This window comes from Anarrhichthys ocellatus, unplaced genomic scaffold, assembly GCF_004355925.1.
Source record: "Anarrhichthys ocellatus isolate YVR2014 unplaced genomic scaffold, GSC_Weel_1.0 scaffold15, whole genome shotgun sequence".
In the NCBI taxonomy this organism is placed as follows: Eukaryota; Metazoa; Chordata; class Actinopteri; order Perciformes; family Anarhichadidae; genus Anarrhichthys; species Anarrhichthys ocellatus.
The window spans coordinates 4987747-5005126 of NW_022280045.1; the positions used below are offsets into that span (position 1 = coordinate 4987747).

Here is a 17380-nt window from a genome sequence, read left to right on the forward strand (position 1 = left end):
TACTGGATGAAGCTGACCCAACCATTATTGGGTGTTCTCCTTTAAATTAGTATCAGCACATTGATCTTCACACCATACAAATGTGGGAGATAGAAAATAAGTGATTATACTAAATGATTGAACCCGTAGCACCACCAACCACACTAAAGATTTTGATGAAGACATTGCAGATTTCTTGTTAACAACCAACTACAATAAATACAATAGGAAGTCTTATCAAAATGTCTGCTATCTGCTCCGTATGGCTGGTGAATCCTTTATCTGATCAGGGGACGAATCACTGTTATTGGTGATGTTTGTATGAGCCATCGTGTTGAACAAGAAAGCAGCCACACTCTTTCAAGCTGGTATTGAGCAACTCGTTCTGCAATAAACATTCATGAGGCCTTTTTGTTTTGTCTAATGTGGTGATTATATACTCCATCTTATGGATTAGTTTATTAAAAACCACAAACATTCTTCTCACAGATTCTTATGGGCACAGTGTCTCTAAGTTTGTGTCAGCTAATTAATCTTGTTTATAAGATAATTGGCATTGGCTGCATACTCACTCCTGGTGAAGGCCACAAACATGCACAAACTAATAAGTGGGGTACAGCAGAAGACGTCATTGTTCTGGTCTCAATAAAAAGGGTAGATTCAACAAAACATGACAAACTGACCTACTTTTGAATAGTATAGAAGTTCTTAGTGCTACCATGTATAGTGATGTACATTGACAGTCATCAGACAAGGAAACTATGTGGTGCGTGTTAAGTATCTCTTGGAAAATTAGCTTTTTAAAATAAATTTGGCCAAACTCCACACTGCTGGAGGAGAGGATTTTTTTTTAATCTATATTGTGGACTTCATGTGCACATTAGAAACTTGTTTCACTTCGTGTCACATGTTGATCTTTTAGTTCATGGCATGTGAACATTAAACATGTAAGATTAATAGCAGTAATACCTACAGGTCTACAGCTATAACTGTCCTGGCTTAAAAGCAAGCATCTGTGCATTGCTGTTCTTAAAGAAATCATTGCCTGATTGTAGTCAATCCTGCCACACTCATATGATGGCATTAAGGATTCCCATTGAAGCAGTCATAAAGAAATGATGAGAGAGTAAAATTCCTGAGTTCTTGTGTATTGTTATGTCTTTGTAAAACAGTGGTCCCTGGTGGCTATTCTGGTGAGTTGCAAGGCTAACTATCCACCTCTTAGCTTACTTGTCCACCTCGAGATTTAGCAATTTACAACACATAAGTGTGTGAGATGAATATAGCATAACGCAAAGGATATGCTATCACTGAATTAAAACACACGCCTTACAAAGAAACGTTGCTCCCCAGCACAGGGCACTCCAGTAAGTTTACATTTCAAACGGATTGAATCGGTGTATACAACTGTGTGCTAACGTTAGCTAAATTAACAAACAAGGCTAGCAGTTGGCTAACGGTACCACTGCCGGCTACACGAACGTTAGACACTATCTGGTAGCGTAACGTTTAATCATTTGGTTTACAATTGGCTTCATTGGAGGCTCTGGTTTCTCCTATATTAGCATAACTAGCTATCCAGTCCGTGCTAAAGTTAGCTGTGGGAATCAGCTCCTCTGCTAGCCGGCTAATTCGATGCTAAGTGTGCTACCATAACAACTGGCCATGGGAGCATGGGTGTGAGTAGCTAACTTTAGCTGTTTTGAGATGCATTTTTCTTAATATGTTCTTCTTCGCAGGCGGTCATGTCAGGAGTTAAAAGGAAAATAGAAGGAAACGACCCCGACTATGATGACATTTCGCTGTTTCAAAACAGTAAGAGAAACAAAGCGGCTGAACATAATGGTGAGTTTATGATCCGAACCCTGAGACAGTGTATGTGCTTTAGTTGCATGTTGTGACACCTGACTTTCTTTTAATACGTGTACCTCCTGCCTCTTCAGCACGAGAAGCAGCGGTGCAGAAGATTGAAACCATCATCAGAGAGCAGTTTTCTTTGGAGATGAAGAACAAAGAGCATGAGATAGATGTGATAAGTCAGGTAACGTTATCTCCGGTTTTTTCTTCATTTCATTGTACGATATTTCACTCGTTCACTTGTATCAGTAATGCAGAGATACAAAAAGTAACTTGCATACTTGTTGTGTGTTTACAGTATAAAGCAGAGCATTTTGGTTAATTGTTTTTCCCATTGTTTTGCAGAGACTCAATGAAGCCAGGAGGATGATGGACAAGCTCAGGGCATGCATAGTGGCTAATTATTATGCCAACGCTGGAATAACAAAGCTCCCGGAGGTAGATTCCCGTATATTGATGCTCAGACAACTGTCAGCTGCTCTACAGTGGTGGAATAGTACAGAAGCAGCAACCCTCGTTTCTTCTGTGTCCTAGCATGTTTCTAAGAGTGACCCTGCCGTGCTGAACCATCCGGCCATCCGACGGTTCCTGGAGTCCCCATCCCGGTCCTCTTCCCCTCTCAACCAGGGCTCCGAGACTCCTTCTCTGGCCCACTCGGAGTCCGAGTCCCTCTCACAGCAAGGAGAGGGAGCTGAGAGGGACGGAGAGGGGGCCTGGAGAGAGGACGGCAGCAGGCAGGAGCGCAGACCCGGGCGCAATACAGGCAAAGTGAGTTCAAGTGACAAAGATGACAGGGTTTATTTGATGAATGCAAAGTGGTACCAGCATTAATCTTGCAGGGTTTTTTCTTTCTTTTTTCTTTCATCGAGCTTGTAATGTTCTCCATCATTTGTCGTAGGACACGTTTGGCGTGCCGTTGTCCTTAGGAGCAGAGCAGAGGGTCACTTATCACACTGCTGGAAATGAAGCCTCTAGACTCTATGCAAAGAAGACCATTGTAGTGGGGAACGTGTCCAGGTATGTTACCAAACTAAGCAAAAGTTTTATTCACTTTGTCATCTTTCTGACTTAGTATAATGTAGAGCAGGCCTTTGTAGTTTAGGAGCATCTTAGGAAGTCATGAGACTGTTAACATGATAGAGGAACTGTTGAATATGTTTCAGATCACAAAAAGACCTCTCCTCCTTTATTTTAATGGCTCAGAATGTTGGAAGAAACACAATCATAACATCAAAGTTTGGATTTCCATCAATCTCTTTGAAAACCGTAGACATTTGGCAAATATGTCGATGTTTCTAATTTCTCTTGTTAAAAACAATGACATGTCATTACAACGAGGTGCTGTTAGTCAAAGATACAAATATCACTGAAAGGTTCCGTTGGAAACTTTTTTTGAAAAGAATTTTCTATCATATTTGCTCAACCTGTCACTATATCCTGACAGTAGTGCGTGAGACAGATATAATATGTGAGAACAGGTTCCTCTGCCTCCTCTTAGTGCTCCTAAAGGCATTTGCAAGTTTCCACCACCGCTCCCGAAGGAAAACAACCAATAAGAGCCAATGAACGCAGCTGTCAATCACTGCTTGTGAATTCCGATCCAAATGTAAAAAACGAGGCAGCGCTGATCAAATGAAACAAGATTCTGTTACTGCATTACCTATTTATCACCTGTACTGTTTTAGCCATAATACTTTAAGTTTGCTCCGGCCGGTGGGCCATGCTCGGTTTTGGCTCGACTGTTTTCAACATTGCAGCCAGGTCATAAACTTTCTCATTTTACAGCTAATTGATACATTAAGATATGTTTCCGAAAATTGAGAAATAGGCAGTTTGACAGTTTGATCAGAGTTCACAAGCGGTGATTGTCAGCTGTGTTAGAGACTCGTCGGCTCTGCTTTGTTGTTTTCCTTTGAGCGTAGTAGAATGTATCTTTCTCATGCGCTACGGTCAGGGTATAGTGATAGTTTGAGCAAATATGATAAAATGTTATTTTTTATAAAATGTGTCCTGTGCAAAATGTTGATGAACTGTACACTAGAGTGGTTGTTGTTTTGATGTAAGTTAGTGCGACTCTTCAGGTATGTCTCTCCCTCAACAGTTATTACGTGACTGTGGACTGAAGAGCTGAGACACAATTTGGTTTCATTACAAGCCCGGTCTTGATGCCGTTTTTATCAAGAATAATGCCTTTTTTTTAAATTTTATTTTATTTTATTTATTTATTTTTTTTATATACTTCATTTCATTTATTTTCCCCTGGGCACGGGTTGATCCAGATACCTTGCGGTTCCTCAAGACCGCTTGTTTCAGTGTAATACGAAGCACATGCTATTTCTAGGAAGCTTGAATGACGAGGCCCATATTTGTTGTGCACTCTAAATATCCTGAAGGGCTAAGCTGGAATGTCATTTCTCGTGCTCTACATCATAGGTGCGCGTATTAAGAAGGCCCCTCTGGTTGTCTTTGCTCTTTATCTCTCACCCTCAGGTACATTCCCCCAGATAAGCGTGAAGAAAACGACCAGTCCACCCATAAGTGGATGGTGTACGTCAGGGGCTCCAGGAGGGAGCCCAGTATCGACCACTTTGTGAAGAAAGTCTGGTTCTTCTTGCATCCCAGCTACAAACCCAACGACTTGGTGGAAGTCAGGTTTGTGTGTGTCTGTTTGAGTTTGTTTGAGTGTGTTTGCACTCTTCAGTCATGCACACAGGCAGAGCTCCCCCTCTTGTTGCACAACTTAGCACTTGGGTGCTGATTTAACAGCAGAAGTCAGAGAGATCGGGACAAACGACAACTCCAATAACATTTGCCGTCACGTGGTGTGTTGCATGTAGACACAATGTTTACTTCCAAACTGACACCATTATTCTAGGTCAGTAGTTGGCCCCGCCTCTTTCCACGCACCACTTGCCAAACTGAACTAAGCAAGGAAACAATTTGAATAATGGCACCAGGATGCGTGATGGACTGTCTCCGTCATCGGCTCACGTTTAATGAAACAACTTTCAGACCAGCCTCTCAAGTGCTGATGTTCACACTGGGTAATTCAGACTCAGTTGTAAATTTAATAAACAGTGCCTCCTTGTGGAGATTAGGTGATACAGCTCATCCAGCTTAATGCCCATCAATCATATCTAAATATTTAAGATATTTAAGAAAAGACATATTCATTGTGCACGCACATCATTAGGGTGGGGTCTGTGACGTCGTTTAGCACACAATGAGTCAGACTAGACGTCAACATGAACATGACCAATAGTGGTCACACCTTCACAGTGGAGTCACTCAAAAAAACACGCGTGTTTAGGTGTGTGGCTTAGCCCAAAGGTGTGTAGATTTGTGTCGCGCACTTAATTTAGGTGTCTAGAAGGAAGAGAGCTTATTGCCTCAGGCTCTGTGGTTAAGATGTCTCATTTTAGTTTTTATCTTCTAAAAGTGGCAATGGATTCAAATTTCTCCCATGGCTTTTGAATAAATGATCTCTTTCATCAGCCAGCAATCCTTATCCTGAGCTGTAGCCTCTTGGATCTTTCCGCTGACACGGCACTCACGTTGCAGAAACAGCCTCTCATAAGCTCCCTCTGACTGACTCGAGTCTTCATGCCAAGTGAACCCCACACAGCCTCGCTGCTCTGTGCTCTGTCTCGACACAGCCTGCATGTAGGGGATGAACATAAGTAAGATAAAAAAAAACAATAATGCATCACTCATAGTCTATTCTTGAATAGACACACACATGATGCGCATGCACATAGACATGTCCTTGTAAGTGCTGGCAGTTGGAACAGTTTCTGTTGTGAGGGGATGAAAACCTCAAGCTTCAAAGGGGGAGAAGATGAGAGACCTTCAAAGTCATTCATTTAAATACAAGATCAAAAATCTGGACACCTGGACCTCAAGGAACACCACAGAAAAGCCATGCTGTGATTTTATTATCTAAAACCACGATTGGATGGCGAATACTTCTGCTCTGGAAACTGCTCATAAATCCCCTCATTATGAACAGACCTATTAAAGTCATACACTGTACATGCCCCAGGTCTGTAGTTTGTAATTGTAGAGTGACTTGTGTACCCATAGAACCCATTTTAATTCACATATTTTAGGGTAAGAGGTCAAGGGACCCCTCCAAAAATTCAATGCCACTTTTCCCTCGCCTAAATTTTGCCGACATGTTTGGCTTTATTCAGCCCCCTTCCCAACAAGGATGACAGGGTTGGTACCGATGGATTCATTGGCTTGTTTTGTCACTTCCTGTTTTTGTGCTGCATCCTTCATTTTTTTTTTACATCAGGCTTTTTGAATGTGTTTGTCCTCAGTGAGCCACCCTTTCATTTAACACGTCGCGGTTGGGGGGAGTTTCCTGTGAGGATCCAGATCCACTTCAAAGACCCCCGCAACAAACGCATTGACATCATCCACCAGTTAAAGGTCAGACCACATCGTGGACCACACCGCCAGTCGGCTTGTTTTCCTCTTCAGACTGAGACACGGTGTTTTTCCACATGCAGTTGTTAACTGAGCCTCTTGTTGGTGTGTCTAAGAAGTCCTTTGTGTGTGTGATGACTTCTGTACTGCCACTGGTAAATTACAAATTAGGTACTGATGATCATTTATTGTTCCCTAAAGTATACTTGTACCTACTTAATTGATTTGGGCACATGACCATGAATTAAAGTCTTTATTTGTATCTATCTGTTCTTTTCCTGCAGCTGGACAGAACATACACTGGGCTGCAGACGCTCGGGGCAGAAACTGTAAGTTATTAATGCTCCCTCTGTTGACTTTTCCCCCCTCAGAGCTTCCCTCTGACAGTGAGCTATATTTGTTCCAGGTGGTTGATGTGGAGCTCTATAGGAACTCTCTTGGGGAGGACTACATCCCTCAGCCCTCTTCCTCCAAGGTGACTCACAGAGCAGCCAGCCCCACGTCGGCCACCTCCCTGGCCCAGAGTTATGGACGCTCCAGTTCTCCCATCTCACACGATGTCAGTGTAGACAAAGGTATGCACACAGAAACATTGATTGTGAAAAAGTATATTTACACTGTAGTAATTAAAGTTTTTGACCACTAGTTCCCCGTTTTTGTTTAGTATTGTACATACGCGTAGTGGTTGAAGATCCACATTGCACACACGCAAGCATGCAGATGAAATGGTTTCATGCTGCTTTGTTGTAACATAACATTGCACCAATAAAAGCAGTGAAGAAGACAACTGCTGGCTAGTAAACCTGGATGTAAACAATGCAAGATTTCTTTACATCTGTAACTCTGTCACGAGATGCGTAACTTAACTCCAGATGAGGATAAAGGAAATCTACTCTTTCATTTCCCTTTTCGAGGTTTCATCAAAGTGGAGCCGGGGAGGTCTGCAGGTGGCCCTGGCGCCAGCCTCGCCGCCGGTGAACGCACTCCGACCCGACCCAAAGTCGCCGACAGGATCACTCTGGGTTCCCATGGCAACTCTGCCTTCCAGCCTATCACAGCGAGCTGTAAGATTGTCCCGCTGGGACACCAGCCGCCCAGCCCTGCCGAGTCTCCCAGTAAATCGTTCCAACCAATCACCATGAGCTGTAAAATAGTTTCAGGTAAATGTCTCCACACAGTGGCCGTTTGACATTCGTGTGAATTCTTCCTCGCTTTGCGTGTCGCCTAACGGCCTACTGTCAGATGTTTTTAGAAGATTCGTTTGTTTCAGATTTTACATATCAAAGATGAACACCACTAAGAAATGCTGACCGCATACACTTTTGTGTCGATATTAAACTCTGAGAGTTCCACTATTGTTCCGTTTCCATGTATTTTGCACATTCTGTTCCCTGGCATTGGTCTTCATTCTTCACTTGGTCTAATTATTTAAAATGCAGCCATCACAAGAATAAGGGAGGAACAAGAATCCTCATGATTTTCTCCTTTTGCTGTTCCAGGCAAAAATTATAGAAATGTTTTCTGCAGGAAAAGAAATGTTTCTGCCTCATCTGACTTCTTTAAATCTGCATCATGGACAGTTTTAAGTTGGGCCAAATTGCTTGACTAGCAGGTTGCACAAAGGGAAAAAAAAATAAACATCTATTCCTTATTAACATCCCAGTTATTCCTCTAAGAGCCTGAATACTTTCTTCCCCACAGGGTCTCCCATCTCCACCCCGAGCCACTCGCCACTGCCTCGCACACCGACCACCTCGACCCCGGTCCACAGCAAGCAGAGCTCCTCATCGGTCCTCAATAACCCTTACATCATTGTTGACAAGCCTGGCCAGGTGATCGGCATGGCTTCCTCATCCGCTGCCGCCACAGGTACGCATCTCCCACTCTGTGTCAAAGCGGAGTCTGAGCCGCCCACATAGAATATAGACCTTTATTTTTTTACTTTGTACTTTCTCATCCAGCTCTTTGTACTTCTTCCCTTCTGGTTCTTTCCTATGCCTCTATCTGTTCCTGTGTTTCTCTTTTGTTCCTGTTTTGCGATCATAAATTATGACGTGTGGTGAGCCAGCAGGTTACTATGGTGACTGAGCTGCTCTGTTTTATGGCCAGATTAGGAGGGTGAGACCCCCCCCCCCCCCCCACGCTCACAATCAAGTTTCGTATGGATTTGTGTGTGTATATGAACAAGGTGTGCAATTATTTCCAAAGATGAAGCGATTGTGCGCTTTATGTATGCATCACCCCATCGTGGAGCAGAGTCATCTAACATCACCAAGGCTATTGCATTTACTTCCTCACATCAGCAGCGTCGGTTCATGTTCCACTTAGAAGCTCTTTCCCTGAGATGGCTCGCTCTTTCTCGCCCACTCAGCCACTCCCACTCTTCCTCCACAGCTCAACCAGATCTGGCAGCAGGGCTCGAGTGTCAGATGTTTTTATCAAGCTGGGTGATGTGGGTGTTGTGGCTGATTCACCAATCCTGGGATAAAACAAATGTTAAATGCGGTAGGTAAGGGACGGAAATTGCTCTGCTTCAACGCCCGCGCTGAGTAACCCTGGCGGGGGAGCTGTCACCTCGCAACACAATGGCGTGATGTCCTTTGAAAGGATGGCAAGAGCTGCAGTGAACCCTCACCAAGTCACACAGTCATCTCCTCCATGATTTATTCTGTGTGTGTTTTGTGCAAATTACTCCACAGGAAGCCCCTCAGCCAAACAGTCTGTTGCTCAAGGCGCTCGCTCTCCAGCCCCCAAAGTTCACACTGGCACCTTCCTCTCGTCAGGGATGAAGGTGAGTTGGTAGAGTCTTTAACAGAGTTGTTATAAACTGAAACCTCTCTTTTTACTGATCTCTTCCCACCACTTTGTCTTTGTCTGTCCCTGTAGTATCTGTATCTTTAACAAACCAAGGTGGTATTAATAGCAGGCCAGGGTGCTATCTTCAGCAGATGTGAATGCCTTGGCAAGCAATTTAAATGGGACATCCCTCTAAAGATAGGGGGGGGGGGGGGGGGGGCTGCTGCTGTGAGCTTTGCAAAAGCTTGTGCAGAAGCACAATTGCATGGTTCTGTTTCACTCAGTGTCAATACCCCGCTGCAAAATCCTCCCACTACCATATGCTAATCAGCCTGTCGCCGTCTACAAAGAATGAAATACCATTTCACTTCCTAACTTCTGTCTCATCACAGCGGTACTCTCGTTGGCTCAGACTCTACAGTTGTTTCTGTTGTAGGTCGCTCAGCACCTACTGTGGTACCAAAGGTCAGGGCCGATGGGGAATGTAGAAACATCTCTTTGATGAATTAATGATGACACTGATTTTCAAAACTCCTCTCTAAGCTCTGCAGTCTGTAGTTTGTTGAAAAAAAAATAAGTGAATCTTAATTTAGCAGTGAAAATGTGTCATTAAATGTACACCGTGATAACAGCTACACTGTTGTTGTTTTCGAGGTACGGTGGCCTTCCTGTTACAGTCCTCCTCTCCATGTGCACTCACTTGTTTTGCAGGTTATCATCAAGCAGGAGCCGGGGGAAGTTTCGACACATCAGCAGCAGATGGTTTCCACAGTAACCAGCCAGCAGCAGCAACCTGCCGCTACAGCAGCACACCAGTTTGTCGCAGTGAAGGGAGGTCACATGATCTCCATGTCGGCCCAGAAACAGGCAGGAGGGGCCACGGGGGCCACCACTAGCAAGGTCAGTCTGGCATGCCTCTTGCATCCACCCACACAGAAAGCACATCAATCATTTACACGTTAACAGTGATGTGTCTATGCTGTCATTCAAAAACTCTCATTTCTAGATGTTAGGCATTCCTGTGAGCTCGACACTGCAGTCTGCGGTCAAACAGGTGGCTATCAGCAGTGGACAGATTCTGGTGGCGAAGGGCAGCCCTGTGTCCAAGGTGATGGGGGGGAAGCAGGTTTTGGCTCAGGGAGTCGCTAAAGCCATCGTCAGTGGAGCCAGTGGCATCTCTGGTCAGCAGGCCGCTGCCAAGGCGGCTGGTGGTTCAAGTGGCAAGAGTGGAGGTCAGAGTTCACACACACACACACGATGCACAGGTTCATGTGGCACTAAGGCAACACAAGCATTATTGGAACAACAATTTTGAATTCCACCAAACATTTTAAATTGGATATGCAGCTTAGCCCAGGAAAATGTGTTCATATTGTTACTTCAATCAGGAGACTTCATTTAGAGTAAACAATGATTTATGACATGGTGCACAATGAGGTGAATATTAGACCCCATCATGATGTAGAATATTAAAGCGGGTAGTTCAGGAATATCTCCCCTTGGTTGAAGATCTGATGACGGGATGAGGAGCAGGACTGGGCACTAGATATGATGAAGACTGGAGGTGAATGGGGTGAAGGAGGGTAGCAAGGGTTCGTACTGAAATGACAACCAACAGCAGCAGAGAGAACAGTTTTCAACTTTGACAGCAATGATATGATTGGCTTAGAAAGATTGGGGCGAAATCTGGTTGTTTTAACTTGGAGTTGACGTCTGAGATTTGTGAATGATGAGTGTAAAGACGTCTTCCCTTAAGCTTCATGTATTTGCAGTGCAAAAACAGAGGTGAGTAAATAATATTATAGTTTTTCTGTGCGTGTCCTTAGTGATGGCCACTCTTCAGCTGCCAGCCAACAACTTGGCCAATCTGGCCAATTTACCTCCAGGCACCAAGCTCTACCTGACCACCAACAGCAAGAACCCCTCGGGGAAGGGCAAGCTGCTTCTCATCCCACAGGGAGCCATCCTCCGAGCCTCCAGTGCAAGTGAGACATGCTGCATCCGACATCGATCCTTTTAAATACAGGCATTGGCATCGTTTTCGGTTAATAGTTGTTCCCTTCTTCATACTGGTTGTAAGTCACATACTTGATATACTCCTGTCAAGCTCTTGGTGATTAGACCTTTGACCCAATTTTAAGAATGTCTTGTTAGACTTGCCACCTTCTTACATCAGACTCTGCTACACTGAATTTTTGAGTTGAGTTTTCTGGACATTTCAAGTGATTTCTCAGACGCTCCAGCAGACACACTGACACAATATCAAGCCCTCTAATGTAAAACAACATCCCGTTTAAAAAAAGTGTTTCCTGCAAGAAAAAAAACAATTCTCTTTGATTTGGGCCGTGATGATTATTTAAGTGTGCGCAGAAAGCCTGGGAATATTTCAGCATCTCGCTCTGCACAACTGTGCCCGCTGTGTGTCTCTTACATGACTGTTTGGGAATAACTGAAACTAATTCATGAATCTGTAGGTCGGGGTCAGTGTCCCCTCAAACTGTAGCCAGCCGTGTTAGCAATGTTGTTGCTCTCGGCTCATTATAAAGTTTGGCAAAAGGAAGAAACCCACTTCTGAAGTGACTCTGCAATTTGAGGCATGCTGGTGGCAGATACAGATTTTGGCTGCTTCGCTACCTTCTGGACAGTGAGTCAGTCGTAGTCATCTATTTCTTTCTGCATTTTATTTAATGTGTACCGCGAGCTATAATCCCTCATACGGCACACTCCCCTGTGAAATCGCAATGAGATTAAAGAGATTAAGCAGTATCCTCTATTTTATCTAAAATACAAATTTCACAGCAGTGAACCTGCATCGCTCTGTATCGCTCTGCTTCAGAATCATTAGTCAAGTACAATATGATTCAACCTATTTGAAAATTACGCAAATAGAAGATGAGCTGTAATTTGGGATAAGGAATAACGGGATTGTTTATCAGATTTGAGGCCGATGTGATTATGTGACTGTCTGTAATTTAGGTCAGCAGTCCCAGAGCAGCTCATCGGCAGGCGCTGGCGCTTCTCAGACCTCCTCCTCCTCCTCTTCCTCATCCAGCAGTCTGCCTTCTAACCTCTCCTACACGTCATACATCCTTAAACAGACCCCACAGGTGGGTAGAAATGCATTTACGCTATTATACATGACATCGTTACTCATATAAAAAACTCTTATTGATGTCTTTTGTGTTGTTGTGGACTCTCATTTGTGTTTATTAGAGCATTAGTGTGTATTTGCTGGCATGTGTTGAGCAGAGTTTGAAGTGCTTCATCAAAGTATGGAAACTAGAAACAGAAGGTTTATTCCCTCATGGCGTGACAGGACTCGCATGCACAGTCTGCAAACGAGGCTTCTTTTCCCTCCATTCTAGTGCAGCGGTTGAGCCCGGTGCGTTCTTAATTAGACACATTCATTACAGCAGCATTGATCCTGCAGTCGGCTTTAGAACAGTGCTGTCCGTGCATTTAGCCAACGTCATTTAATGAAGTGGTCTGCAGAGGCTTCCACCTACATTTAAAGTGAGGAATCTGGGCTGTGTTTCCTAATAATGATCAATCTTCAAGGTGTTCTCTACAAATGTTCTCCAAATCTCCATAAACAGCTAAAGAGCTAGTGCGCACACACACACACACACACCAGTTCCGAGCTTACAGGATAATGCGTCGGTTTGGTAGAAGGCTAATTTTATTTTCTGTAAGCTATTCTATTATATAAAAGATGAAGCACATGATGTAATAGATGCATTTTGTACCTCCAAATATACCGTACAGCATGCTGTGAGACCATGACCATTCCCTTGACTTTGGGTTGAGTCAGAGTGATATGTTGTTGGATCTCTGCCCTATCCCTAACCCTTCTTGTCCTCAGGGCACGTTTCTGGTGGGCCAGCCAGCACAGGGTTCGGGGAAGCAGGGAGGTTCGAGTTCGGTAGGTCACGCAGCATCGTCTCCAGCAGCTGTTACCCAGCAGGCCATCCGGGTGACAGCTGGACAGAAGGCGGCTATCCTGGCTCAGGTAACGAGACCGAGAGCAGGACCGATCCTCTGCAATGTCTGATACTGATGGAAGCTGCTTTGAATACTACTGTTGTGTTTGTGCCCCTTTTTTGCTTCACAATCTCCAAAAAGCCCCGTTTTTCTACAGTGAAGAGCTACAAGCACTGTCCCAGATTAACTGGCTGGTCTTTTGGGTATTCATCACTAGGGATCTCCCCGGACAATGACCAGTACAGACTAGGGAAGCACTTAGTCCGATATCGATACCCAAACCCAGGTATCGGGACTGAAAAAGTCTGATCGGTGCATCCCTCTTGAAGACCTCCTTTGGTATTTGTCAGCACTTTAGCTCTCCCTGAGCACCCCTGGGTGTCCTTTGTACTGTCCTAAGTCCATGGCCTTTTAAAGGATTACCTTTAAACTCTTTCACAGACAATGTTTGACCTGTAACTTATGTATATTTCAGCATTTTACTGTTTGACTTTACATACCAATGGTATCACTTGCTCCCTTTGCAATATAAGTATGTCGATATAGACTGTTGTTGTGAATCGTATGTAGGGCTGGGACGACTCAACGTCATCAATTACAGAAATATTTAGATTTGCATGACGTGTGTCTCTTAGTTTCAGATTCATTGTGTTTTTTTATGATTGACAGGTGGTGGGTGGCTCCCAGGGCGCACAGATGAAGTTGTCTGACGGCTCCGTTAAGACGGTCACGGCGTCTGCAGCAGGCCACTTGTCCAAGCCGGGGACGACCACATTGAGGATGACAGGCGGAGTCATCACTGCCGCTAGTTCCACCCCCGGCTCCGTCAGTGCTGCGGCAGCGGCAGCCGGTCAACAACAGGCTAGTTTCACAGTCCTCACATTCTTCTGTTTTATTCTGCCTGACAGCTGTTCATTTTTAAAAGTACTTTCAAACCATACAGCCATTACATTAACAATGGATTTGATTTCTTTACGCTTGCAAACTGGTTATTTTCTTTTAAAATACCCCAGATTGCCTTGTTTAATATCTGCCAAATACAATTTGATATGAAATATTTAATTTCATATTTTCTAAATTACAAAAATAATTAGTTTGAAGGTTTTTTTTTTTGTGATTTTTTGGATTATTTTCACAGTGAAGTTCGATGATTTTTGCAGAAGGATTAATCCAAGTTTTTTCCAACATTTTTGCTGTTTTTATATTTTGGTTGTCTGTCCGTCCATTCTCGTACACACAATATCTGAGGAGCGTCTGCGGGCCATTTCTTCATATTTAGTACAAACGTCCATTTGCACTCAAGGATAAACTGATTTAATTTGGTGGTCAAATTTCACTGTGACCTCATAAAACACGTTTATGGCCATAACTCAAGATTTCATCAGCTAATAATGACAATTTCTCACAATTGTCCAAAAGGATAAAATGATGAAGTGATGAGATTTTGGACAGACATGAATATAAACTGCAACTTGACTGGTGGGCAGAGGCATACAACCGTGAGGCGGTAATTCTAGTTTTAACTTTTGTGCAAGTGAGTTCTCGTGATTTCCCACTAAAGCAGGAGTGACCCAGTGAGTGCAGCAGCACGGACAGCGCTGTGTTTGTCACAGAGAGCAGAGAGTTTGTATGGTGTGCGAGGAGCCCTAAGCAGTCCATCAGCCGTGGTCTGTGTTTGGGTGATTACAGCTTCAGAGTCAGTGGCCAGGCCTCATTAACTTGAGAAATGGAAACACACTAAAAGACTTCCTAGAGGCTCCATCAGGCAAAAACAAATATGTAAACAGTATGTAACAGAGAAACACGCACCGTCCTGGAGATGTTGACGCAGAAACAAAGGAGGAATAAATCACTGCTGTTCCTGTTTTGGAAAAACTGTCCTTTCAGGACCGTTAATTTAATCACGAGGACTCTCCGGGAGAGGAATTGACTCCTTTGTCTTTGAGGATTCCATAAAACCAGTGACTCGATGGGCACATCTCACTCTGGGAGTTGCACAGCACTGGAAAACAAAATGTGACCAGAGCAAAGAAGCGACCATTAACACTAACTTTGAAGCCACAGTGAATTCAATTTCCCAGCACTCCCTCCCTTTTTAAACACCAATGTGTATTTTTAAAATGGTTAGTCACACCAATAATTGTCACATCATGTGCACATTATCTGTCATATAGCTGCAGAACAGATTTTTGTCTCCTCTTTGTCTTATAAAGTATGTTTTGTAAATGAAACGCTGTCAAATGAAATGACAGTGTTTGTGTTTACTTCCTGGCTGACAGCCGTGTCTCTGTGTGTTCTCCGCAGGCTGCCGATGGCGGGAAGTCTGCCTCTCCGCACCACTCGCTCCTGGTGGCGGCCAACCAAGCGGCGGTAATCAGCGCAGCGAAGAGCGCCAGTGCCGCTGCTGGAGGCAGCCTGTCGAAGACGGCGGTGGCCGCCTTGGTCAAGGGTGCTGGAAACTCCGCCACGATGACAAAGAGTGCCGCAGGTTCGACGGGAGCTGTGGTAACGGTAGCCAAAGGCATCACCAACATCCCCGTCGTCAGCATGTCCAAGGGGGCAGGGGTGGGGACGGTGGTGGGCGTGCCCAAAAGCAGCGGCACGTCATTGGTCACTGCAGCCTCGTTAGTCAGCGGAATGGCTGCGGGAGGAGGGAAGGCGGCCGCCACTCTCTCAGGTATGCAGTATGTGTGTGCAAGTTCAATTGCTTGAACAAACATGGTACAGGCCCAGCCACAAACAACTTGAATGTGTTGTTTGGTGCAGGTATGCTGAAAATCCATTCTGGAGGTTCCAGCTCCCAACAACAAACGGTCTTAACCATCCCTGCCAACCAGCTCAAGCAGCTGGGGGTAGGCCCCGGGTCTGGGGGGGTGCAGACCATACTCATGCCTATTGGGAAAGGTGAGTAAGCAGTCTGCCTTATCACTAGTTTACATAGAGTCAAAGAGTGCATTCCAGACCTGTGTGCTCTCTGAATCACTTCTCAAAGTAGATTAAAGGCAGCTGCAATTTGAATAAAACATGAAGCAGCATTGATATTGATTGCTTTGTTGGTGTGCCACATCTTTTACAAGTTTCTGAGGAGCAAATGTTGAAATGTAACATTTTGTAGTGCAAGACTGAGTTCATTTTGTCAATACATTTGACTACAGGGTGTGATTTATTGGAGACAGACTCTGAAACATCAACTGTAGATTCTCTCTGCAGTACATCATCTTCATCCTATTTACCTAATGGGCCATTGATCCAGCCTGTGTGTTTTCTTCTGTGTATAGTGGTGTCTAAAGGCCCGGTCTCCAGTACTCCTTCCTCCTCCTCTCCCACCACTCCTGGAGCAGCTGGAGCCTCCCCAAGTCCTGCCAGACAGGCGTCCCCCTCCCTTGCCCTGCCTCTGGCACAAGGTGAGAGGGGTCCATCCCCCGCTCCACCCACTCCACCCACTCCCCTCTCCTCTCTCATTCTTCTCACACTTTTACTCCCAACCTACATTTTCCCTCAATTTTCTTCCATTCTCGTCATACTTTCTTGATACTGGTAGCAATACATTACTGAGTTTTGGTACTGATGACACATTTTTCTACAAAAAACTCTTCTCAAATGTTTAATAATATAAAAAAAAAGATACATTTCAGCCTCAAACTAATCGTGTGGGATTATTGAAATGAATCCCTCGCTCATTGCGGTTCTGCCGTCGCTCTCTTGCTGCCACAGTGAAGACGGAGCCCGGCGCCAGCACAGCTGTCACAGCTGGTCCGTCTCCCCCGGTGACTGCTCCCGTCGCCACTTCTGTCAACGTCGGCGCCGCCGCTACCACAGTCAAGCAGGAGCAAGGGGCAGATAACGCCGCCCACGACCTCATCAAGTAAGTGCACAAACAAGTCAGGATGCACATTAACTTATCCTTAAAAGGACAGATCATTTATCGTCTGTGAATTAAAGCTGTCAAATGGCAACCAGCATAGGAATGTACGGTTTTAAGATGTACACTTGTGATTCCTTCTCAGCACTGAACACATAGAGACCATGATGCAGCTGCTGACGGCGGTGATAAAGAAGTTCCCTCTTATTGTTCCAGATAAGAGTAAGTGAGCTTGCCTTCCACTTGGTATGCTTAAAAAACCAACTCCGTATATTAAAACCGACTGAAAGCTACCGCACTGTGTTTACGACAAGCTGATTAATTCTTCTGTTTGTTTGTTTAGCTGAGGACTCCCATCCATTCTGTGCCTCCTCAATAGAACAGTACTATTCCTGGACTATTGGCAAGCGCAGAGCGTCAGAGGTGACTTTTTGATGTGTGTGTGTGTGTGTGTGTGTGTGTGTGTGTGTGTGT

The 17380-nt window shown here is 44.5% G+C and overlaps 1 protein-coding gene across 1 annotated transcript in view; it reads left to right on the plus strand.

The window, feature by feature from the left end:
* Window positions 1–1183: 1183 nt before the first annotated feature.
* yeats2 (YEATS domain containing 2) overlaps window positions 1184–17380 on the plus strand; it is a 20786-nt gene continuing 4589 nt past the window's right edge. Inside the window, exons 1-25 of the mRNA XM_031854908.1 lie at window positions 1184–1346; window positions 1719–1824; window positions 1923–2020; window positions 2182–2274; window positions 2371–2604; window positions 2735–2853; window positions 4327–4488; window positions 6159–6270; window positions 6552–6596; window positions 6674–6842; window positions 7182–7427; window positions 7969–8136; window positions 8967–9058; window positions 9775–9963; window positions 10070–10295; window positions 10890–11048; window positions 12040–12170; window positions 12926–13072; window positions 13714–13905; window positions 15349–15721; window positions 15811–15948; window positions 16323–16448; window positions 16759–16909; window positions 17052–17128; window positions 17250–17329. Of these exons, the coding sequence (XP_031710768.1) occupies window positions 1725–1824; window positions 1923–2020; window positions 2182–2274; window positions 2371–2604; window positions 2735–2853; window positions 4327–4488; window positions 6159–6270; window positions 6552–6596; window positions 6674–6842; window positions 7182–7427; window positions 7969–8136; window positions 8967–9058; window positions 9775–9963; window positions 10070–10295; window positions 10890–11048; window positions 12040–12170; window positions 12926–13072; window positions 13714–13905; window positions 15349–15721; window positions 15811–15948; window positions 16323–16448; window positions 16759–16909; window positions 17052–17128; window positions 17250–17329 (3627 nt within the window). The 5' untranslated portion in view covers window positions 1184–1346; window positions 1719–1724. The remainder of the gene's footprint in view (window positions 1347–1718; window positions 1825–1922; window positions 2021–2181; window positions 2275–2370; window positions 2605–2734; window positions 2854–4326; window positions 4489–6158; window positions 6271–6551; window positions 6597–6673; window positions 6843–7181; window positions 7428–7968; window positions 8137–8966; window positions 9059–9774; window positions 9964–10069; window positions 10296–10889; window positions 11049–12039; window positions 12171–12925; window positions 13073–13713; window positions 13906–15348; window positions 15722–15810; window positions 15949–16322; window positions 16449–16758; window positions 16910–17051; window positions 17129–17249; window positions 17330–17380) is intronic.